Source organism: Drosophila navojoa, chromosome 2 (assembly GCF_054131105.1).
Source record: "Drosophila navojoa isolate 15081-1374.11 chromosome 2, UAZ_NAV_1.0, whole genome shotgun sequence".
NCBI classification, from domain to species: domain Eukaryota; kingdom Metazoa; phylum Arthropoda; class Insecta; order Diptera; family Drosophilidae; genus Drosophila; species Drosophila navojoa.
Window position 1 is genome coordinate 14473881 of NC_142890.1, and position 22946 is coordinate 14496826.

Genomic DNA, 22946 nt, shown 5'->3' on the forward strand with positions numbered 1-22946 from the left:
GAATGCTATGTAAAATATTACGATTATTTGTACTCTATTTCGATATTATTGAGAGCAATTTAGGACGTAATTGTTGCTGCCTTTGTTGTCCCATTCCAAGTAATATATATCTAAAGATGACTACAGATGAGCGCAATTTTAGGTCTAGTTATTATGAGAAAGTGGGCTGTTTTAGTGTCGAAGAGAAAAAGTCACTTAATAAATTGCTACAGGATGATATTCGCAATCCCGCAAAGCTAAAGCACTTTGTATATACTTTTACGGTTCCAGCACAGCAGCGGAGTCTGCTATGGAGTCTGATAATGGGGATAATGCCACTTCATAAAAGCAACACCGAATATGTTCGGGAGCAACGCCGCCAAGTGTATGAAGATCTACTACGCGCCGTGAATGTAATGCGTTTCGTAGATGTGGATAAATCCAGACATTTGGTTCTATACAAAATGTGGCTACTGGAGAACAATCGCCTGCTGCACAGCAATGTGCGAGTTGGGAGTCAGCCAGATGACAATCATTTTATTGAAATTGTACGCACCCTACTTGAAATATTCGACAATGAAATGGAAACATACTGGATTGCCAAGGGGTTTTACCAGTACACACGTGAACTCAAAAAGGAATGCGGCAAACTTAAAGAACTAACACAAGTGCTACTTAAACGCGAAGACATTGCATTATTTTAGTATGTTCTCTGTAAGAAAAAATTTCTATTTATATTAATTACTTCATTTTGATTACAGTGGTTTGGAAAAGCTGGAACTCTTTGACGTCAATTCAAAGCTGTTAGACGATTGGTACACAACTTGCTTTGCCGGCGTAATATGTGAAACTGTCTTAGTCAAAATATGGGATAAGGTGTGTGGAGGCGCCAAGAAGATAGTCGTATTCCTTTTTATTGAGCTAATGAAAGACATAAGATCTTTTATATGTGATCTGCGATCTCAAGAGGAACTAAAAGTGTTGGTCGAAATGGTACGCTGCCGACCTCTCATCATTTATTTGTTTATGACCTTTTTTTATATTTTAGATAAAAGATCAGGATGGCGTCATTGTAAACAAGGCCATTAAATCTTGGCATAGTAATAACAGTGAAGTTGAGTACGTTCATTGAGTAAGACTGCAAAATGTATGTTCTATTAGTATTAATGTATTGGCGCAACAAGTAAAAAGGTATATGAACTAAATGTATTTGAAGACCACGTCTTTCTTATCGGCCACCGTCTGAAGCTCGAGCGTGACAGGGCATTGCATCCAATAAGACAGAAGCTCCTCCGTATAACCAATGAGGAAGTACATTTTGCGTGGGTGGATAGCCTGTCGTATTATGGCAGCAATGCGTATCATATTGTGTTGTCGCTTAATAATAATTTCGGAGCATACAAGGGCATGCCATGTTCCAGTTATAAATTTGCGAATGAACACATCCTCAATGGCTGTTTGTGATGGCCGCAAGGCATCCTTCAACGTAGCTAAACAAAATTATTTTTGACATTTTATACAACTTAATAAACGTAAATACATTAACTTACATGTGTTCCATGAATTCCATGACTTGCGGTGTCCAATAAAATGCGGCGGATTGGCCATTTCGTAGGTGAGCGGCCTGTCCCGTTTCACGGTTATGCGGTAACGTCCAGACTGCACGCGACAGCAAACCGCGCTAGTGTGCAGAGCTGAATTATTGCCAAGACTGAGGTGGGATTCAGCCATTGGCAGCACCCGTGTTGTTACCTACGAAAATTAATCAAATGAATAATACATTTTATTACTAATAGTTTTATTTACCTTTTTAATAAAATTCATAACTTTTTACCGCAAGCTCGAACAGTCAGTACCAGCTGAGCAGACTCAGCTGTTATGCGTGACGTAATAGAAGCTAACTAGTGATGGAACCTAAGCAAAATACTAAAATGTATCGCAAAGCGGTAAACAATATTTTACGAATATCTCTCTTCTTGATATTCTGTTCTCACTTGCTTATTATAAAACAACATCAAAATTAAATAAATTGGAAACCAACATACATACAACAACAGAAAAATATAATCATAATAAAAGCCAATATCCTTCAACATGCTTGTATGGCTATCGATTACTTGTTGCTTTTAAAAATCGATAATTCATAACAGCATCATCCAAACAAAGGCAGTTGCTTCTGCGCTGTAGGTTGGTTTTCTGATGCCACAATGATATACTAAGCATCTCAGCGCGGATCGCCTACCTGCTAGCTATTACTGCTTCATAAAGAGGCAGGTAAATTATAGTTCCTGGAATATACTTAGGTACAACGCGTAGAATAGAGTGTTAAATTTAAGCCCGGCAAAATCAATAAAGCGGAAACCATTTGTAAACATGACGCTGAACGAGAGTGACGCTCACAAGCAACTGGAGCTGACGCGCAACTTCTTGGAGCTTTCTAGAAATACGGACACCTGTTCAGCATTGCGCAGCTCGGACTGCATCCAACTGTTGGTAAAAATCCTGCACGACAATGATGACGGTGCCGGCGCGGGCGGAGCAGCACGAAGAAACGCCAGCCAAGCCCTACATAATATTGTTCAAGGAAATCAACGGGAAATGAAGGTTCTGCGGCTTCTAGATCAAATACATGACTATAGTTGCAATTTCTTACGAACTCAGTTGCAAAGTGGTGGTGAATCAATTGCCGATGATGAAGAACGTCATCCATTGGCAGCGATGAAGCTGCTGATGAAGGCTAGCTTTGATGAGGAACATCGCCAGACCATGTGCGAGTTGGGTGCCCTAAAAGCAATACCAAATCTGGTTCATCTAGACCATGCCGTTCATGGACCGGCAGCAGGTCGTGAGCAATGCAATTTGCTTAGACGCTATGCTCTTATGACGCTGACCAATCTCACTTGCGGTGAAGAGAACAACAAGTCACTGCTCTGTGGACAGAAGCAATTCATGGAGGCGTTGGTTGCTCAGCTGGATTCAAACACCCCAGATGTCGATGATTTACTGCAAGCCACTGCTAGCGTTTTGCGCAATCTCTCTTGGCGTGCGGACAAACACCTGAAGACCATATTTAACGAGCTTGGCACAGTGACAGCTCTTGCAATGGCCGCTATGCACAACAAAAGTGAGAACACTTTGAAGGCTATCCTGTCAGCCCTGTGGAATTTGTCGGCACACTGCAGCACCAACAAGGCGGAGTTTTGTGCTGTCGATGGCGCATTGGCATTTCTGGTACAAATGCTCAGTTACGAAGGTCCAAGCAAGACGCTTAAGATAGTCGAGAACGCCGGCGGTATCTTGCGGAATGTATCCAGCCATATAGCTGTTTGTGAATCATATCGACAGATCTTAAGGGAGCACAACTGCTTGGCGATTCTGCTGCAGCAACTTAAGATGGATAACCAGACGGTTGTTAGCAACTCCTGTGGTACGCTCTGGAACTTGTCTGCACGTTGTCCTCAGGATCAACAGTTTCTTATCGATCACAATGCCATTCCGCTGCTACGTTCGCTAACAAGCTCCAAAAACTCCATGATAGCTGAGGGCAGCGCCTCAGCTCTGAAGAACTTGGTAAATTATCGCAACGCTCTTGAGCTCTCAACCAATAACGAGTTACCTACAAAAGAGCTACCCAACGGACATGCAGACACATTGCCACGACGTTACAGCTCAATGCGACTAAGTAGTAATCCCACAGGCTCACTTAAGAAGGTGCGCAACGGGACAGCAAGCAATAGTAGCAATGGCAGTAGCACATTACCACGCAAATGCGAGAGCAGAGAGTCAATCTATTCCGGTAAATCTGATTCCGACTCAACAAAATTCTCAACTAAGTCGGACAGCGCTTTTGAACAACGAAAGCTCAGTACAAGTACTGCGCTGGGCCATTATAGGGCACCCACGGAGGAGCAACCCATTGATTATTCGATGAAGTACAGCTACAACGAGCACAAGCCGGCTAAGACCAGTTTTGACAATACCATCGACTTAGATCAGCTCACTGATTTCAGTGCGCGCTATAAGGAAAGACGATCTGCCCAAGTCACGAATCCTCAGCCAGTAACATGTGAGGAACGACAGCAAGAGAGTAGTGAAATATTGCTCATATTGGATGACAGTGCGAGCCCCGCTCCTCCGACTCTGGCTAAATCCGCTTCGGCTTGTGATTTGAGCAGCGATCAAGTGGAACGCCCGAAGACACTCAACCTTCGCAGTAATGCTTTAGAGAATCTAGCAGTCGATAAATCCGACGGCTGTTTGCACACGCCCGAACCGGAGCCCGGCGAGCGGCCGATAAACTATTGTGAAGAGGGAACACCCGGCTGCTTCAGTCGCTTCGATTCACTCACCAGCCTAACGGACGTGCATGTAAAGCACGAGAAGCAGCCAGTTGTTCCCAAGGCAACAAACAGCCAACAATCAGTTGTCGAGGCGCCAGAACAAGGCATTGTTAATAACAACAACAATAATAATAGTGCAGTTTGCCAGGCTATTGATTCCGCCCTGGAGACGCCGCTAATGTTTTCTAGACGTAGTTCCATGGATTCGTTGGTGAATGACGAGACAATTGGATGTGACGACAATGGTTCTGTAATTAGTGAATACAGTCGTATGCAAAGCGGCGTGATCTCTCCCTCAGAGCTGCCAGACTCACCCACGCAGAGCATGCCTCAGTCGCCTCAACGCGATCGCAAAGTCAAGCCATCTCTTCCGCCTTCAAGCAATAACTGCACAACCAACGGGCACGACCTCAATGGCAACGATGCGCCGCGTAGCTACTGCACAGAGGATACTCCAGCTCTGCTGTCCAAAGCGGGCAGCAATAGCAATCTGTCAGTGCTTTCAATAGCCTCCACTGCCAATGAGCACAATGGCAATGGACAAGTGACACGTCCTATGCCGCAAGTCCAAAATATGGCAATGAACATTCCCGAGGATGCAATTTCCAAGATGCGCTGCGGTGGGAGCGCTCTTCCCAGTTATTTGCCAGTAACGGATGAGATGAATAAGTACTACGTAGAAGACAGCCCCTGTAATTTCTCCGTCATCTCTGGGCTCTCCAGCCTAACTGTCGGTTCTGCGCAGGTGGGACCAACCCGTGCACTAAAACCGCCACTTCTGCCTAGGAATGCAGAATCTGCTCCAAAGCTGCCACCACGAAGAAGTGCTGTACTAGTAGAAGCTGAGCCGCGTCAGCTGCCGAAACGAAGCGATTCGCTCAGTTCACTGTCAATGGATTCTGACGACGACTCGAATCTGCTAAGCCAAGTATGTATTGCTGAATACCAATCTCATCTGTGCCGTTTAATCCTTGTTCTTACTTTTCAGGCCATTGCCGCTGGTAGCTGCAGACCTCCACCAAGCGGCGCTAGCACCAGCTCGAGTCACACAACCACGCTGCCCAAGCCAAGTAACAACCACAGACGACAGACAATTGCTACTGCCAAGACTGACTACAGCTCCGATGAGTCGCTGGACGATGGCCAATCCACCTCATTGTTTGAGCAGTGTATATTGAGTGGCATGCATAAATCGAATGATAATTTGGAAAGTGATCGCAACGAGCCCTCCAACGAGCGCTTCGTTAGCAATCAGGTGCGTCAGATCGAGTCTATGTTGGCCACGACTGTTAGAGCTACGCCTCCGCGCTCAGCATCCAGTTGCCGACAGCGCCAACAACATCACTGGGTATAACTAATTAAGAATTTGTAGTTTTTAGTTTGCAGTTGGTTGGTCGTTTGTTTTTAAATATTTTCTAATGTAATATACACACTGCAATAATATTCATACGTTCTCAATTCTTCTAGAGTTCTGATTAAAAATTTGCACTTAAATTTAACAATTGCCCATTTGTGTTTCCCGTTACGTCGTTGTTTGTATTACCTATTCCACAATGTCAAAACGAACATCTAACAAGACCCGGGTCATCTAGATAACTTATGAATAAATATCGTAATGGGTACATTCAATATAAATTAACTTTAAAAGGACTTGAAACTTGTCAGCTGCTGCTTGTAACATGATGTTTTGGTCAACTATGCCTAAGTTTGGTTGTATGATGTCGCAGTTGAAGCTGTCGATTTTAGTAAAATCGTTTTCGCGCATTGCGATCCTTGAAATACGATATGGCAAATATTGCCACACCTGCCGTCACTAGGACTACGAAGAGGAGTATGAAAAATATTTTAGCATTTGACATTCCCGGCTTCGGATCATCTTTATGTTCCCGCGGCGGTTCAAATGTTTTAGCATTTGGAATAATGTTGCTACGGCGCATGATCTCCTCGTGCTGCATTAAAAAAAAAAGTAATCAGCATTGCTACACTGACTGTAATATAAGCTATCTATATATATTAAACTTACAGTGATAGTTGTGTCTATATCGAAGAACTTGAAGCTATGAATGTCATGGTTGTCGGACAAATCGCCCGTTGTTGCCGACAAGCCAAAGTAGTAGCCAGTGGGAAGCTCCACATTGTTAACTACAAAACAGTTTTTCCATTCGTTTCGATTCTCGAGATCCGTCGAAACGGACAACACGTCGTTCTCATATCGTATGCTAATAAACGTTTCATAATCCACATTACGGAATCGCACTTCACAGCCAGCCAGCTGTGTGTGTGTACCATCTCTGTCATGATCGTAGCTCCAGGTGCCGTTATTAACCATCGCACTCAAATAGGGATGCTGATGCTAAATTTAACAAAACAGTTACTGCAAATCTGCAAATGTAAATGAACAAGGCACTTACATTATGTGGCCCATTATGATTGCTGTATGTATCCAGAATAATTGCCAGTCCAGAGAAATAATCTTTGCTTCCAAATACAGGACCTGTTTGCATGCGATCTTTTGTATACCAAATGGCAAATCCATCGCCGAAGAGCTCATTGCCCTTGCCGTGTACTTTGAACCCAACGTGAACTTCCCAATTGCGTCCCATAACGGGCTGTGACGGCAACAATATTATCAATAATTATTTAAAATACTAAATAACACGCCCGCATACCGAGTAGTTCCATAGCGCACCGCTTTTTGATTGCAAATCCGGCGTCAGTCTTATATAGTTACTGGTAACCATTGTGTTTCCCAAAAAATCCCAGTGTGGTAGTATAACGCCAACGCCTGAGGTTGATAACGAAACAAGCAATGTTAATACAATTCCCATATTAGATATATGCATCACTGAAGCTTATCTTACCTTGAAATGGACGCACTAGGCTGTGTTCTCGCTTCATGTACTCATTGTTTTCAGAGCTTTTTACTAATTCCAAGGCCACAAGAGCGCCGAAAAATGCCAAGATCCAATTGGTGTTTATCTGTGTCATTTTAGCATACGTTGGCGTCTACTCTACAAAAATTTGGCTGAAGGATAGGCGAATCTTTCTCGCTTTTTCGGTTTTGATGCCGGGTTGATGAGTGGTTGGTTTTTGTTAGCTAGCTGCTCGCACTATCGATAATCACAGCTGTCCTATAATCAGACTATAATTACTAGAAACATCGATAGGTCTCTATAAATACTAATAAAATACTCGAAAAACACTAAATACATGTTCGATATATTGCAGCCGATATAATCGTTACGTTTTGCAGCACTGAGAGTTGTAGCTGTTAATTGTGGCGCTGCCAACGTAACGTAAAATTTAAATAATAACCGCCAAAATTTGTGTGGCAATAATGGTCGAACGGCAAGTGAATAATGAACATGCAAATTGCTTGTGTTGACAAGTAAATAAATTATAAACTTCCCTATCGAAAGTGGTTAAACGGAAACATACTTTGCCTGACATCTGCAACCTCGTGACAACCCGTTTCAATTATATTTTTTGACTATAACACCGACATGCTGTCAGTTTGTCCAAATTATGTTATGCGTGGCTGTTGTAGTTGTTGTTATTGCAACGGCTTATTGCGTACGCATATTCACGCCTTCAATTGGCTCCAAGTGAAAAACTAAAAACCAGTTCCAGTAACAAGAGTTTTCTTCCTTGCAATCTACTGGAGCGTGCGTTACGCTCACACAGAACTGCGGTCCGTTGCGTTGAGCATTGCCAAGGTCGATGTCGTGAGAATAAACGCTAAACGTTTTACACACATGCATTTGCTTATGTGTGTGTGTGTGCATATATGATGCAAATCGAATTGGACCGGAAATTTGGAATGCTAAACATGTGAACTTGCGCTCGCTTTTCATAATTCTCTCTGCATATTTGGGCACAATTAGCTAATTGGCGATTGCAGTTGCAATAACTGTAATATATAAATCGTTAAGCGTCTAATGCAGCATCAGCCTTAGCGACGCTTCCTCGACACGTTGCTAATTGGAATATAACGTATCTAATTATATCAGAAACTAAGTGCGACATCGTCATACACTTAATTATTAACTCTGGAAGGTCAATGAATCACATCGACAACTTTGGGAGTTAAGTGAATGACAAAAAAAAGTTGTGCAATCCAAATTTTTAATACCAAATATAAATAATTTAAGAATTCAAATCTGCTCGCGCTTACGAAATCGATAATCAGTCATTATAAATCATGATGACTTCTATCAAAGAAGATAGACATTTGTTGGAATATAAATATATATATTAAGGACGATTTGAGATTGATTCTTTCAGGTGTTATCGTTGGCTCGTCTCTTAACGCGGATCTGAGAGTGTACGTAAGTCGTCGCTCAGGTTGAAATCATATTAATCCTGTTCCATAATAAGATTTTGGGCAAGTTATTGCTCCTCTTAAACTCACTTGCAGTTGACTTCCTCAAAGGCGAGTATATTGGCGAGATTCATATTAATATAAAATGTATTTTATTTGTAATGTAATTTGTTGTTGTTAAATACTTTTGAATGAAATGCGTATGAGCTGACTTGATTGCTTGGACTCTATAATTAGATATGTGCGGAGCCATCGGTGATTAATGGACTTGTAATTCTCATTGATTTCAGCGCAGTTGCCGACAACAGGATGAGATAACAGATTAGCATTCAAATACTCGGACTATCGTATCAGCTACTATTTTTAGCGCATTTAAAAATCCATTAATTTGAGTCGGTCGCTCATGTGCAGACAAGTTTGAGCCCAACATAGTTTTCAATTCCTAAAAGTGGCATTAACCTCAGGCCGACCCAAGCCATACTGAGGCCAAAAATTTGCCCCAATGATTGATAACCACTGTCAGACGTTTAACTATTTCAATTAACAAAACAAAACACAACAAAAGCAAAGCAAATGGCAATAGCAAAGGCAAAAGCAACAAAAAGAAAGCGAAAGAAGGCAAAGGCAAAAGGCAAAGTACGCACAAGGCAATCTGTTAATTGTTTAGTCGATCAGTAATAAATCAATGGCAATCGACAATTAAGCGCGCTAATTGTTGCACAGCTTACAACAATTGCGCTATCCAATTGGCCAACTGAACTTGACCCCAACGCCAATTGAAGACAATACAAAATATGATTATACAATTCAATTACTGTGGTTTTCTGCGACTTGTGGCATCAACAAAAAGATACGGTTTTTGCGGCTGCCACTCTCAAGCACCTGACAGCTGAACTTGAACTTGGTTTTACTATCGATAATATTATCGACTAGCAAATATAACCTCCCCTATCTTCTCCCCTCTATTAAGTGCGTTGACTGGCGGAAAAAAACTAAATCTAACGCATTGCTTGCATTGCTGCGACAAGTGTGCAATTTGTATTTAATTGGTCGCATTAATGGCGAGGGTCGTTAATTGAGTCATAAAATGATTTATATCTGTGTTTACTCTATTCAGTTCACGAAATCTTTATCGCGAAGACTTTCAGGCAGACAAACCTTTTAAAGTTATTAATACTTGGTTATTTCTTTAAAAGATCTGACAGCATCTGAAGGATGCCAATTGATTAAGTTTAAATTTGAAGCTAGATAGAAGCGCGAATCTACTGAAATATCAGCAACAACTTAAGAACTACCCTCGTATGCTGTTAATTGCTTTCCAGTTTAAGGGTCGTAAATGTCAAGCATATTATGTTGCACACTTTAAAGCAATATCAATTGTAACAAAAGATCGTAATTCACAATATACATACAGAAATAACTCGGCGGCTGGCTTGTGGCTTAAGCCTTCTGTTTACTGCTTCCGGCAAGCAACTCGTGCGTTATGATTATGATGATTATGCATATGGCGATCTTAAATCAGACAATCATACAAATATCACGTAAATTGTCATTTAAATCAAGTCGCCGACGTTCCTCAAAAATGGCCTGAAAGCTGAGCAGCACCTGCAGCAGCAACAACAACTACAGCAATCAATAAAAAAAGACCAACAATCACACGAAATTTTCACGGTCAACACGACAGAGGCGGAAGAAATTGCCAAAGCTATAGTTGCTGACAACACAGCAGCATTATTGTTGCTATCGTTCATGTTGTTGTAGTCGTTGATGCAATTTTTTTCGCTGTTTTCACCTGCAATCAAGTCAAGGTGTTTGCCAGCTTTCCTATCACATTTGCATTAGATTTGCATAAGCGCCTACCGAGGCTGATTGACCCGAATGAAGTGCAACTCAAGCTGGAACTGAAACTGGTTACCGGAAAGCAACATCATCAAAAGCAGCAGAGACCCGCGCAAGCCAAACGCTAGAAAGTTGCTTTTATTTGCCACTATCCGCCCAAGAACAACGACCATCACGTGTCGCACGTAGGCCAGCAACAACAACTTGCTTAAAGGCTCGCACACTCAATGCTCGAGTGAGAAATGAAAACAACAACAACAAAAGTAATGAATGAAAAAACTCACTCAAAACGCAGCTAACAAAGCAACAACGGCCACGTCGACGTCGACAACGGCGCACGCTTGCCATGCTTTATATAAAATCAACTGAGCATTTCTGTTGGAATTCATTAAACGTTTTACCGCACAGCTCGACGTACACTTAACTTACGATCCGCCGAGCCCGAGTCCGATTCCGATTCCGAATCCCCGAGTCCGAGTCCGAGTCCGAGTCTGAGTCAAAGCCAAAGCCAAAGCCGAGCAACAAAGGCAGTACACACAATTTTTAAATACAGCGCAGCGCAGATTCGTGTAAGCCAATACCCAGTTGACAGCCAAACAGCATCCAGCTAACAGTTCCCAGCTCATTGTTAGAGCCACCGAACGCATTCGAATTCGGCTTTTTGTTTCACTTGACTCACGTGCGAACGTTTACAAAAATAATACAAATAATAATATTAATGCAATTTAAAAATAAAATACTAAAATAATCGGAAAATTAAAACAAAAGAAATTGCAAATTCATGGTTAGAAATACCCACAAAATCATTTAATAAACAAGCTGGTGATTCGTGCTCTAAAGAAAAGTGTAGTGCCTAATAAATCACAAAATTAATTTGAAAATATTTGTTAACTAATTGCAGCGCAACTCAGCTCAATTACCGCCTGCAATAAAACACTTCAACTAAATCAACATGAAATTCGTAAGTATATCAATTGAAATGAAATCAAAGCGAGAAGAAACAAAGAAAAAAAAACTGAAGTTACATTTAATTTTGCGTATACGCAATTTTGTGCAAGTTCGTTGCCTAAGTCTTTTATATTCGCACTACCCAATGCCAAGCGACAATTTTCACAGCATTTTTATTTGATGCTCGCGCACGCCAATGCGAATATGCAAGAGCCGTGAGCCATTCACCACAAATTGACCCATGCCAGACCAAACTCTGAGGCTATTGTAGTATTCAGAATTTTTATTGGGCAGTTGAATTTATGGCCAGCCGCCAGTGGACTGTTGCCCGTTGTCGTGTGTCACTTTTTAGCGGCAAGCATTTTGTCGGCATTAACGACTTGACAAAGCCCGCCGCAGGCATATGTATATAAATGAACATATCTATCGTAATCGTATTTATATAAACAAACACACACTCACACTCACAGAGAAGCATAAATGTAGCTGGCTATTAAGCTGTTATGTCGCAGACAATGGACTCGGTCAACAGCATCGAAGCCATAAATTGTATACGATTTGCATAGCATATGAACTATAATTATGTGGCCAAACACGCATATTCAATGTTTCCGCCTAGCCAATTCCACACTCACACACACAAACGAATACGAGTACGCATGCGTGCGCTCATTGTGCAGAACGGGCTGCAATTTGATGATAAAAATCCAAAGCAATCTGGGGTAAAGAGAGAAGTTCAAGTTCATGGTGAAGGCCGTTGCCGAACCAGACAAGCAGCAGACACTTGTTTACAGATCAAGCCAATTGGCAACAAAAACAACAGCAGCTACAACAACAACATCAACAAGCAATGGCAAAACGGCAAAACGTGCCTGGGCATGCGTTTTGTAAGTTAATTGAAAAGTGCGATACACACGCGCCAATATATCCCCAAAGCCAAAGCCAAAGCTGAAGCCAGAGTCACAGTCAAGTGACCAAACTGGCGTTGCCTCTAACGCTGACGCTGACCAACATCTTGGCCATTGCGTGTCCACGTCGCGGCGTCTCGCCAGCATTCAACTCCAATGCGCAGTGTCGTGAACGTGCGCATGTGCGTGTGTGCGACGGCCATAAATTAAACAACTATGAAAAGCCCGCATTCAATTCATTAGAGTCTCTAAGTTATGCAATGGCAACAACAACAACAATTGCAACTGCAACTGCAACTACAACTGCAACTGCAATCCAGCTGACTGTAGTCGGCAATCGGCAGTTGCCGTTTCATCCCAAGCACTCAGCAGGCAGGCATTTGGGCACCCTGGGAACCGCAATCAACGTCTGGCAAATCGCTCTCGATTAGGATTGGGTCATGCGTGCCATGCTCTACACACACACACACACACACACACACACACACACACACACACACACACACACACACACACACAGAGTCTGAACGAAAAAAAAAAAGATTTATTAATTGCTCGACAATCGCTTTAATTCATTGGTTAATCGCTGCCATCGCCAGCTACAACTTGTCCTCGTCGACATGTTGTTGCATTTTACACGCTTTGCGTGTAGAAATTCAAATTAATTGCTATAAATATAAAATTGCCTTGTGTTGCGCTTGGCTTGCTTTGCATTGGCCTGGCCAGACCAGGCCATGTCGCTATGGTCTCAGCTAATGAAGATGCCGCAGCGTAGACTAACATACACTTTGCGAAACACACACACACACACACACACGTGTGTAATTGTCGTGCATAATTGTAGCTTGTCTAGGCCAAGTCAAAGTACTGAGAAGGAGTATATGGCTATAGAGTTTCAGCTTAAGCTGATCAGATTCGAAACTAGGCTAAGACTTGATCAAGTTCATTTTGAAGCCTTACGCACTGTGAGACACTTTTAGAGCAGTTTGTTGGCATATAAAATTCGTAGACTCCAATAACTGAATTCAAAGTACTTTTTAATTATTAAACCGTTTCTCACAACATGCACATGAATCCTTTTGGCCAGTTCGGGCGCTCCTCTCAGTTCGGAGCAATGAAACTAATGCTCAGTGTCTTTGGCATTATGCGCTGTGCGATGTCATTTGATATCGTTCATCGCATCAGTCGTTGTTTTCAGTTTTTTTTTGGTTTTGTTTTGGCCATTTTATTATTACAATTCGCTTAGTGCGACACGATTAGCGTTTGCAGCAAAAGCGCAGCTGTCGCAATCAGAGCTGGAGCCATGTCTTGGTCGGCGAGTTAGTCAGTCAGTCAGTCGGACAGCCAGTCAATGCGCATGGCAAGTGCCTGGCATACACATGTTCCACATGTCCAGCTACAGTCGGACATTAGCTTGAAGCTCGGAGAGCGTGTGGTGCTGCCCACATGCGAACGTTGCGAGTGGTGCGAGTGGTGCGAGCGCGAGCGCGTTTTTGGCTTGCAAAATAGTTATGTTAGATTTATCGTCGAAATGGACACGGGACCGGGGCCAGGCCATTACCATATTTATAAGCTACGGGCAGGCAGGTAGGCGGGCAGGTAAACAGCCAGGCAGTCGACATGTGTGCGTTGTGTTTGGCATTTTGTCATGCCTTAAATGCTACAAATTTTTGCAGTTGCCACATGAACTTGAACCAATTTGCTTGCCGCCGCCTGTTTGTTGCTGTATTTCATTTGGGGGCCGCATCAGCAGGAAAAGGAAAACTGTTTCAATTCTCACGCTGCCAAGCGGCAATTGGCACTTCCTAGCCAATGATCTGTGCCAAATTGATGCCTAATAATCGCTTGGGCAACAAGTAATGGCTAAAGCAATCAACAGTGCTCTCCAACTGGCCTGGCCTGGTCTGGCCTGGCCTGGCATCATTTCCAGCTATTAAACACAATTCAAAGTAATTTAAAGCAGCGACCGTGCCGTAGCAGTTGTTGATCTTGTTGCGCCTACTAAACACAGCCGACAGTCGCGCTCCATTTTGGACTTTAGGCTCTAGCTAACGCAAATGCATCCAGACGGGAGCCAAAAGTCTAAAGCCGAGATTCGAGCAGCGAGCGGCGAGTGGTGAGAGCTTGGATTTAGCAGCATGCTTCCGTGTTGAAAGTCAATGAACAGTTGCCCAATCGAGCGTTAACCTGGACAGTTTTAGCATCTGAGAGAGTTGTTGCCGGCCTGCCGCTGCTGCCGCCGCTGCTGCTGCTGCTGCTGCTGCTGCTGTAGGCGTTACAATCATTAACAACCGATAACAATATCAATTTTTTGTTTTCCTTCATTTGTTTTTTTTTTTTTTTTTTTTCATTTTCTTTTTATGGCCGCGTAAACTTGAGCACAACTTCAATTGTTCAACATTCACTTTTGCAATGCTCACATCAAAATTCGTTATGCTCGCTAGCTAAATGACAAACCATTTAAATAAGATTAATTAATGCTCCAGCTGTAGCCAGCAGGCCTCATTTTTCCCCGTTTTCCTGCCACGTGACTCACTCCATGCCCATGCAAATTGACTTGAAACCTGCGGGAACAGCTAATTGAAAGTTAATTCTCAGTTTATTTTGTGCAGCACAAAAATAAATAGACAAAATAAAAACATAAAACAAAAAAGGCAAAACACTCTGGTTACCTGTTCGAATGGATTTGTCCAAGTCTTTGTAGAGTAATAAACAAAAATAATTTATTTTTACTGCACATTTGAGCCAATCAAAATCTAAACGCCAATAAATGCCAGCGAAAAAATGAAAAATCTGATTGAAAAATAAGTAAAATTGGTGCAAAGTCAGTAACACAAATAGCTGAGATACCCTGCAAAAAAAAAAAAAAAAAATTAATTTTCAAAAAAATGTTTTAAGAATCATTTTTTTCCTAAATTTGCCACTGAATTTTGAATTTTGAACTTCACTTTAGCTTTGGAGCTTCTGCATGCCCTTTAATAAGTTTCTACAGGGTATGCTGACTTGTTGCTAACGAGCCAATGTTTTTGCGTTTGTGTTGTTGTTGCCTTCGCAGTAGTCCAGTATTGGGTTGTTGTTGTTGTTGTTGCTGTGCTTTTTATTTAGGTTTTATGCGCTGGCACTGGCACGCTCACATGTTGTTGCACTTAATCATTGTTGTGGGTGGGTGGGTTTTCGCATGAGCCGCCGTTGGCCAACAGTCTCGACTGCTGCCGTTTGTTGCCATGTCGGCCTGCTAGCGCCGCCCAATTACGAAATCATATCTAAGGTCATTTGTTCAACTAATTTGAGGCACTCTCGATAAAAGCGGGGCGCGGGGGGCGAGCTACAATGAGGAATGATTGCGATTTCAATACAAACTGTTTTGTTCTCATGTCCCAGAGTCAAACAAATTAGCTAACATTAGCGTGCGCTGCACGGCTTCACGGCTACCCAGGTGAATTCTTATGTGGATTCCTTGCGGCTAGCCGCAGAGCTGAGCAGCAACACAGAAAATTATTAAACTGGAGCTGCGCTTAATTTATTTTAATTAGCCTAAACGACAACGGTAAATGGCTGCTGTCTGCGGTTACAGCTCGCTGTTCACAGCTATGCGTAGAATGCCGAAATGCAAATCTGTGGAAGCCAGCAGAAAAACACTCAAAGAGCCTGCCTCAGGCCACAGCTGACGACATTTTGACGGTTTACATGTGTTGCATGCCACAGTGGGCACCAAATATATATAGGCACCATACACTGAGCAAAATTATGATCTATTTTTGTATGTAACTGATATGTGATGCAGTAGATGTCAAGATTTCAGGCATAAGTAATTTAAGCAAATCTTAAATAGAACTAAATTGAACTGAAAAAGTATAAATAATTTAAACCCTACTATATATTAAAAATAATATAGTCTAATTTTTGTGCAGAATAAAGAAATTGAAAATTCTTCAGATACAACTAGACTCAAACTTAATATACAAATATCCCTCAGTTCTCTCTTCTGTAAACTGTTGAATCGATTGGCCACCTTGATAACTGTACGTAATTGTAATTGAACCTTAACGATCTAGATCTCACATAATTTGCTTGCAATATGCAAACCAATTCAGCAAATTGTCAATTATTTGGCTCAGTGCAATAACAGCTGTTAGTTGGGCTCAAATTGCTTTAAATTGTTGTTTCCTTTTTTGGATTTTAGAGTCCGATTAGATTGTGTTTATGATGGATCAAAAAAGTTTTTGCCGGCTTCCCATGGCAACCATTTACCTGGCTTCTGGCCGGCAACATGTACAGCTGATTGGCATTTGCTAGAACCGCCCACTGTCAAGTCAGAGCTGAATCACTTTCGGATTTATTTCTCATATGAGATTTGACCAGCTTTATCAAATGTGTTTCATCTGCTCTGGAGAACTGTTTCACTTTGATGTGCCCAGTAGAGCCAATAGCTTGTGCTCTAGTGTGGCAACAGACGTTCTGTCTGAGCTGAGGACAACAACAGAGCACAACTCCAGCAGCAGCAGCAACAACAACCTCAACAGACATGAATTAATTAAAAGCATTTTCACAAGTTTGCGATACTCTAAAGTCTAGACAAGAGTCACCGTTGCTTGTTGGCAACTGTTCGCCTTGTTTGCATATTTTTTTGATTATTTAGTCTCAAGACAATTTGTGCTCTTGTTATTGTTGTTCTTATATATGTATATACATATATGCATGTTTTTGGCTTATAGCAATTAGCGTTGTTGTTGCTGTTCTTGTTACAGCTACTTGCGTATATTTTATTTTGTTGTCTTTTTTTTTAGCTTTTTTTTTTAATTTTATATAAATTTGTAGGGTGCTCGTAAACACTTGCTGCATATTAAATCAATTGCAGTAGCAGCGCAAAATCAACAAAATGCCTGTAAAATTAACATGAGCTGCGAGCGTTCGACCAAATATTGCGCATACGCCCTGCAGTGCAATGCAGATTGCAGGCGCGGCCCATTAGGCAATTAATGAAGCAAAAACCTTTCAAAGCCACAACAAGAAAATGAAAAGCCAGAATTACATGGCAATACGAATGACTGAATGTGGGCTGAGGTGTGATTATTGGCCATAAAACAGCACAATATGAATCCATATTCAGCTGGAAGTCTTTCATATGGGGCAGTTTGGCTTTCTGAATGCGATCTATTAAGTCTTTGCAGCCCTATGATTAGTGTCCGTCCAGTGGCGTCTGTTGCAATTGCGTGACGGTCTTAAATAAGACATTGGATGCAGCAACAACACCCGCAACACTTGCGGCCCAGTTGCCAATTGCAGCTGCCAATCGAGCAGCGCCAGTCTGTCGAGCATTCAATGGGAAATCAATAAATTCAAGCGCCTAGCCGACAGCCAGCACTTTATTTATATATATAGATACATACATATATGCATATACATATGTACATATGTGTATATATTTATAACCACAAAGCCAATTTGCACAGCATGCTGCAGTTGGGCCATTGATGCATGCCGCCACAGCTTCCACAAAGCTTGACCACAAGCGCAGCTCTTGGCTCCTTAACGAGCTAAAGCTGCATGCTTATCACAACATTAGATTCGATGCATTTGGCGCTCTTGTCTGCCGCACTGTTGTCTGCCTCCGAATTGGGTCAGCTTTCGAGATCCGCTGTGAGAGAGTTTGAAAATATTTGGCTGGCATTTCAAGCCGATCTTGCAGCAATTGTCGTAAATATTGTTTTATGCAATTGCCGCTAATTACGCGTTCAAATGCTCTGCATATGAAAAATTGCCCAATAGTGAGAAAGAGATGGACAAAGAGAGAGCGAGAGAGTGAGAGAGGCGAGGTAAACAGCGCTAAGAACTGAATACAGGGTATTGGCACTTGGCTCGTGCTCGACTCAAGTACACCTGAATGGCATTCTACTGTGGTACAAGCCAGAGGCTTAATTGTTTTCCATATGCTTAGCTACGCTGGCATTGACACAGATTGCAATGGTTTAATCGCTTTGGCCGTACTTACCGACCGTATTACCAACTGTATTACCAACACGTAACGATATCTGTATTTCCATTCCGCTTGCAGTTAGTCACCATTGCTGCTCTGTGCCTGTGCCTGGCCTTTGCTGCCGGCCAGCAATACTTTCTAGGACAATTTCCCACCCGATCCCGCTTCGCCTTCGATACACTCTCCCTGGCACAGCCGTCTGCTGCGCAGGTGCGCGATCCCCGCCAGAATCGAGGTAAGCTAGATACATTGTGTATGATGTATAATGATGTATATGTATATTGATGTATATGACTTCGTTTTCTTCTATACATTATTTTTTGTTATATTTTTCAGGACCCGTTGTGTTCCCACCCTCGCCCCCAGATGCGATTGAGGAGTCGAGCGGTGTTGTTGTTGGCGCCTCTGGTTTTGGTTTTGTGCCGCCACAGCAAAGTAATTCACTCAGACGTACGGTCTGAACAATAGCATAGCCTAGGCCATTGTCACTCACAGACACTCACTCTCACTCACACACACTCACACACACACACACTTAAAGCTTTATTAGTGCAATTGAAGTAGTGTTTAAATATTGTTTTTTTTTATTGTTAAATAATTGTCCTCCAACCCACGTCCAATTCACAGGCACAATCTTTGGTTAACTGCACACACACGCACACACACACTCACGCACATAGCCATAAGCACACACACGCACACAAGCTCACACTCAGTTACAGCACAGACAATGCCAAACAGCGGAAACGGAAATGCGCGTCACAGTTAATCGCAATTTGAGCGTTCGCAGCACTTAATCAACTTCAAGCTAAGCCCCACAGTCGGCCACAAAACACAACAAGAGCCCTAACCCATCCCACACCCACACGCACACCCACCCACATATGCCGCACTTGCTAACATAATAATAACAACTAAAATATGTTAAAGTAATAGTTGCTTATTTGCAATTATTTAGTTTAATTATTGTTATTTAGTTGCGAACACAATAATTTTATTTTTCGTTTTGCTTCTTATGTTTTTTAATTTTATTTGGCCAGCTCTCTTAATATATGTATTTATGTTTTCTTTTGCATATTACGAATTTTTATTTTGTTTAATTTGTAACTTAAAAATTATTATTTTTTAGGCAAAAAATAAACAACTAAATTATAAATAAACAAAACAAATATATTGTTTAATGATTTTATGTTTATATTTGAATAATTTTGACTCATTTCGGCCAGACAAGAAAACAAATTTCAGCAAAAATGCAACATGGTATTTTATTTTTATTACTTTTATGTTATCTTATTTTTTGTGTGTGTGTTTTTTTGTTTTTCGTTTCTCTCGATAATTATTATGTAGTGTTTTGAGTTTCACATTCACAAATGCAGCACTTTGGCTTTTTGATATTATCGTACATGCTTATGATTTCTTGTAGCAATTATTGTAAGTGCACACCAAAACAAGCGTCTAATTAACAAAAGACACCTTTGAAGTGCAGCGACAACAATCGAACAGCGACGGCCTGTGCCACGGCCAATCCGATGCTGAATCCAACAACTGTAACGACGCGACGTAGACTACCTTCACATACACACTCCCTCTCCCTCTCTCTCTCTCTCTCACTCTCTCTATCTCGTATTCTCTCCATGTCTTTGCATCTCTATCAATAGCTTTACATTAGAGTGGGCTCAAAATATTGACATGCTTTCAACTGCTCAAGCTGTTTGGGGCTGACGAAATATTGTGACACTGAACGAGCACTTGTTGGAGGACTCACTTGACTCAATCGAAATTGAGCATGAAGGCATAGCTGATGATTAAGCATAGCATAATTAAATTTTCCATTTCAATGTGTAATATATTCACCATCAGCTCAATCCTACTTATAAAGTAGTCCAGCAGCTTAAAGTCGCAAGCCAACTAAAGCTAAGCTTAAGACGGAAAAGTCGAGCGAAATATTATAATCCTTTATATTTTTATCAATATAGAAATAATCTCGATATTTGGATTTACTCCTGTTCATTATACAGTTTTATATTTGAATTACATATGTATCATTTTTTTCTGTCTGGCAACTCAAAACTACTTTAGATATACATAGATATATATGATCAAAATCTTGCTTTGAATCATATTTTGAAATTTCATTCATTTATATCTGCACTTTATCATATGGAGTTTTTCATATGGTTCTTTAGTTCCGCCTTTACCTTACTATTAATAATGTACATTTTTAAATGTGTGAAAAATGTGCTCAAATATATGCAGCCTATGGCTGAGGCAAGCCTGATTGCCTATATAGCTCTCCACATGCCAATGCTATTATCCCCTTGGCAGGCAGCCTGTGATGCCTTAAGTACCCCACAGTGGCAAAGAAATATGAACAATTTTAACGACAAGCAAATATGTTAAGCCCCAAGCTCTAAAGCCAATAACAACAACAAAACCAACAGCAGCAGCAGCAACAGCAACAGGTGCTGCTATAGCAATCAAGACTTAAGCCGCAAAAGGCTATGTGTCTGGCCTGTCTATAAAGTCAATGAGCGTATGCACTGATATTTGCATATGAGACAGAGAGATATACAAAGAGAGAGAGAGAGAGAGAGAGAGAGAGAAAGAGAGAAAGGAGGTGCAACAGAAACAGAGAAACACTCAATGATATGCGCGCCTAATGCTGTGCAAAAAATTTGTTAGTTGCTTGCATTTTTTACCTTTTTTTTAATACCCTGCAGGCATTGAGAAATGAACAACAATGAAAAACAAGCTGCTCTTAAAGTTAGACTTTATATATACCATATTCGGGAAACTATTTAAGTCTTCAGTTGAGAGTATCTTTAAGTCGACTTTTGTGCAGCTGCATTTATTTTATAGCTTTTTGCCGTTTGGTTTTTCGTTTGAGAGCCAAGAAATGCAAAGAAAAACGAAATGGAGCAACTTTTTTGCTATAGCCTAGCCTTAGTGCGCCAGTAGGCCAAGCCAAGCTCAGGCAGGCAATCGAGCAGCCAGAGGACTTGGACTTACTTAGTACACAAATGCAATGGAAACACATTTCACAATGAACGGAGTGAACAAACGAATAAACGAACAAACGAACGACACTAAGTTGAGATAATTTTTACAATTTGACAATTTATGCACGATTGGCCCAACTGGTAGCCAAATGACCGATATCGATTGGCCAGCCAGCCAGACAGTCAGCCAGCCAGACAGCCAGCCAGCCAAATGGCCATTGTGTAATTAATTTTGCAAGCCTAAAAGTTCTCTGAGCAAAATGCAAAAACAAAATAAAATAGTTACGCAGCATATGCTTCCTGGATGAGGACTGCCTGGGGCTAGGCAGCTTGTGGCTGTGGCAACAATGACGCAAATGCTGCACCAGAGTTGCTTTTATTGCTGTTGTTGTTGTTGCTGCTGTTGTTGCAGCCGCCAATTGACAGCCACCCACCATAAAATATGTATACGGACAGCTAACGACGGTCGGCTAATGTTACCAATCATTAAACGGGGCATTCTAAAAAGTGAAGCCAACGCCCCAGAGGCAAGAGCAACAACAACAATAACAGCCACAATGATAATTGCAGCTGGACACTTGCCCAATAACACTTGACGACATGATTGACGAAGCGCCTAACCTTCAGCGTGTTTTGTCAGTTGCCGACGCCCACAGTTGGAATTTCGTTACGAGTTGGCAGCAAAGTATCACCTACTAATCTCAAGTGCACACGCCCAAGCCTAACAATAAATATTATTATTTGTAATTATATTTGTAGTAATGCCAAAATCCGAATGGCCGCCAAATCAATTGACAAAGACTCTTTGTTTTGTTTTTTTTGTTTTTCTTTTGTTTTCTTTTTTTTTCCTCTTGTGCCCCTCTTTACTGTCCAATTCGCAGCAGTGGCAGCAGTTGCAGCGGCAGCTGGCGGCGTGGATCCAACATATTTCAGCACCACATTTCAGACGCCCGACACATCGTATGCCACATTCAACTATTATACCAGTCCATACAATACGCGGTACACATACATCTAAGGCAATGGGGATGCCAGCCCAACAGTCGAAAGACATGGAGAGGAACAGAGAAAGAGAGAGAGAGAGAGTTGGGAGTCGAGTCATGTGTAAGTAGTCAGTTAATGAGGCACCTAGGCAAATATCTAACGATGTTGTAAATAAATGTGTAAAATATGCAATTTGTGTTTAACTTTTGTGCGTCGTGTGGTCGTGCAGTCAAGTGTGCAGCAATATATCTTGTTTTTAAGTTTTTTTTTTTTTGGCTGCCTTGCAGTTGTTAATGCATGCACAAAACGAAAGACTCAGGAAACGAACTTGAGAGCGAGCAAGCGTTAAGCGAACAAATCAACATTTGTTATCACTGCTGTAATATTTGTTATTGTTGACTTGTTGCATAAGTTCGTTCATGTTATATCACACATTCATATACATCAACCAGAGATGCAGGCCCAAGCGATGCTTATCGATCGGCAACGCCCACGCAAACAGTAGCCCAAATCGTAGCAGTAGCCGCCATTAAAGTGTGAACTGAGTACGCGTCATCGTCATCTGGCATGGAATGGAATGTTTATTCGCTTGTTACTGTTTGATTGCAAGAAATCTGTGCAAGCGTTTGCCTTTGCGTTTGCCTTTGCCTT

General features: G+C 41.6%; 5 protein-coding genes across 6 annotated transcripts; 3 read left to right on the forward strand and 2 right to left on the reverse strand.

Annotated features, from left to right (window-relative positions):
* The first annotated feature begins 81 nt into the window (after positions 1-81).
* On the forward strand, positions 82-1524 carry TBC1d7 (TBC1 domain family member 7). Of its 2 annotated transcripts, XM_018098023.3 has the most exons (4): positions 82-682; positions 741-972; positions 1028-1126; positions 1196-1524. In XM_018098023.3, the coding sequence occupies exons 1-3, from the start codon at positions 117-119 to the stop codon at positions 1109-1111; spliced, it is 882 nt and encodes a 293-aa protein (XP_017953512.1). In that variant the 5' UTR covers positions 82-116; the 3' UTR covers positions 1112-1126; positions 1196-1524. The 2 variants fall into 2 exon arrangements, with proteins under 2 accessions (XP_017953512.1, XP_017953513.1); XM_018098024.3 differs by having other exon boundaries at positions 1028-1524.
* mRpS24 (mitochondrial ribosomal protein S24) lies at positions 1128-1922 on the reverse strand. The gene is made up of 3 exons (XM_018098025.3): positions 1786-1922; positions 1530-1731; positions 1128-1469 (listed from the first exon to the last, which is right to left on the reverse strand). Exons 1-3 carry the CDS (start codon positions 1801-1803, stop codon positions 1180-1182), a joined length of 510 nt encoding a protein of 169 aa, XP_017953514.1. The 5' UTR covers positions 1804-1922; the 3' UTR covers positions 1128-1179.
* A 174-nt stretch (positions 1923-2096) lies between these two features.
* On the forward strand, positions 2097-7261 carry Apc2 (Adenomatous polyposis coli 2). The gene is made up of 2 exons (XM_018113608.3): positions 2097-5247; positions 5308-7261. The coding sequence occupies exons 1-2, from the start codon at positions 2353-2355 to the stop codon at positions 5671-5673; spliced, it is 3261 nt and encodes a 1086-aa protein (XP_017969097.1). The 5' UTR covers positions 2097-2352; the 3' UTR covers positions 5674-7261.
* On the reverse strand, positions 6039-7421 carry LOC108660271 (vesicular integral-membrane protein VIP36). The gene is made up of 5 exons (XM_018113609.3): positions 7181-7421; positions 6989-7104; positions 6731-6928; positions 6343-6672; positions 6039-6268 (listed from the first exon to the last, which is right to left on the reverse strand). Exons 1-5 carry the CDS (start codon positions 7305-7307, stop codon positions 6062-6064), a joined length of 978 nt encoding a protein of 325 aa, XP_017969098.1. The 5' UTR covers positions 7308-7421; the 3' UTR covers positions 6039-6061.
* A 3425-nt stretch (positions 7422-10846) lies between these two features.
* LOC108649025 (uncharacterized) lies at positions 10847-22487 on the forward strand. The gene is made up of 5 exons (XM_089260739.1): positions 10847-11048; positions 11381-11440; positions 18391-18547; positions 18649-18747; positions 22193-22487. The coding sequence occupies exons 2-5, from the start codon at positions 11432-11434 to the stop codon at positions 22327-22329; spliced, it is 402 nt and encodes a 133-aa protein (XP_089116865.1). The 5' UTR covers positions 10847-11048; positions 11381-11431; the 3' UTR covers positions 22330-22487.
* Positions 22488-22946: the final 459 nt, after the last annotated feature.

Coding starts and splice junctions, on each gene's coding strand:
- TBC1d7 (XM_018098024.3), top strand. CDS start 117: ATGACTACAGATGAGCGCAATTTTAGGTCTAGTTATTATGAGAAAGTG. Junction 683..740: donor GAAGACATTGCATTATTTTA/GTATGTTCTCTG, acceptor TTTTGATTACAG/TGGTTTGGAAAAGCTGGAAC. Junction 973..1,027: donor TAAAAGTGTTGGTCGAAATG/GTACGCTGCCGA, acceptor TTTATATTTTAG/ATAAAAGATCAGGATGGCGT.
- mRpS24 (XM_018098025.3), bottom strand. Junction 1,470..1,529: donor ATGGAATTCATGGAACACAT/GTAAGTTAATGT, acceptor AATTTTGTTTAG/CTACGTTGAAGGATGCCTTG.
- Apc2 (XM_018113608.3), top strand. CDS start 2,353: ATGACGCTGAACGAGAGTGACGCTCACAAGCAACTGGAGCTGACGCGC. Junction 5,248..5,307: donor ACTCGAATCTGCTAAGCCAA/GTATGTATTGCT, acceptor CTTACTTTTCAG/GCCATTGCCGCTGGTAGCTG.
- LOC108660271 (XM_018113609.3), bottom strand. CDS start 7,307: ATGACACAGATAAACACCAATTGGATCTTGGCATTTTTCGGCGCTCTT. Junction 6,673..6,730: donor ATCATAATGGGCCACATAAT/GTAAGTGCCTTG, acceptor TGTTAAATTTAG/CATCAGCATCCCTATTTGAG. Junction 6,269..6,342: donor ATATAGACACAACTATCACT/GTAAGTTTAATA, acceptor TTTTTAATGCAG/CACGAGGAGATCATGCGCCG.
- LOC108649025 (XM_089260739.1), top strand. Junction 18,548..18,648: donor CGATCCCCGCCAGAATCGAG/GTAAGCTAGATA, acceptor TATATTTTTCAG/GACCCGTTGTGTTCCCACCC. Junction 18,748..22,192: donor TTTTGTGCCGCCACAGCAAA/GTAATTCACTCA, acceptor TCCAATTCGCAG/CAGTGGCAGCAGTTGCAGCG.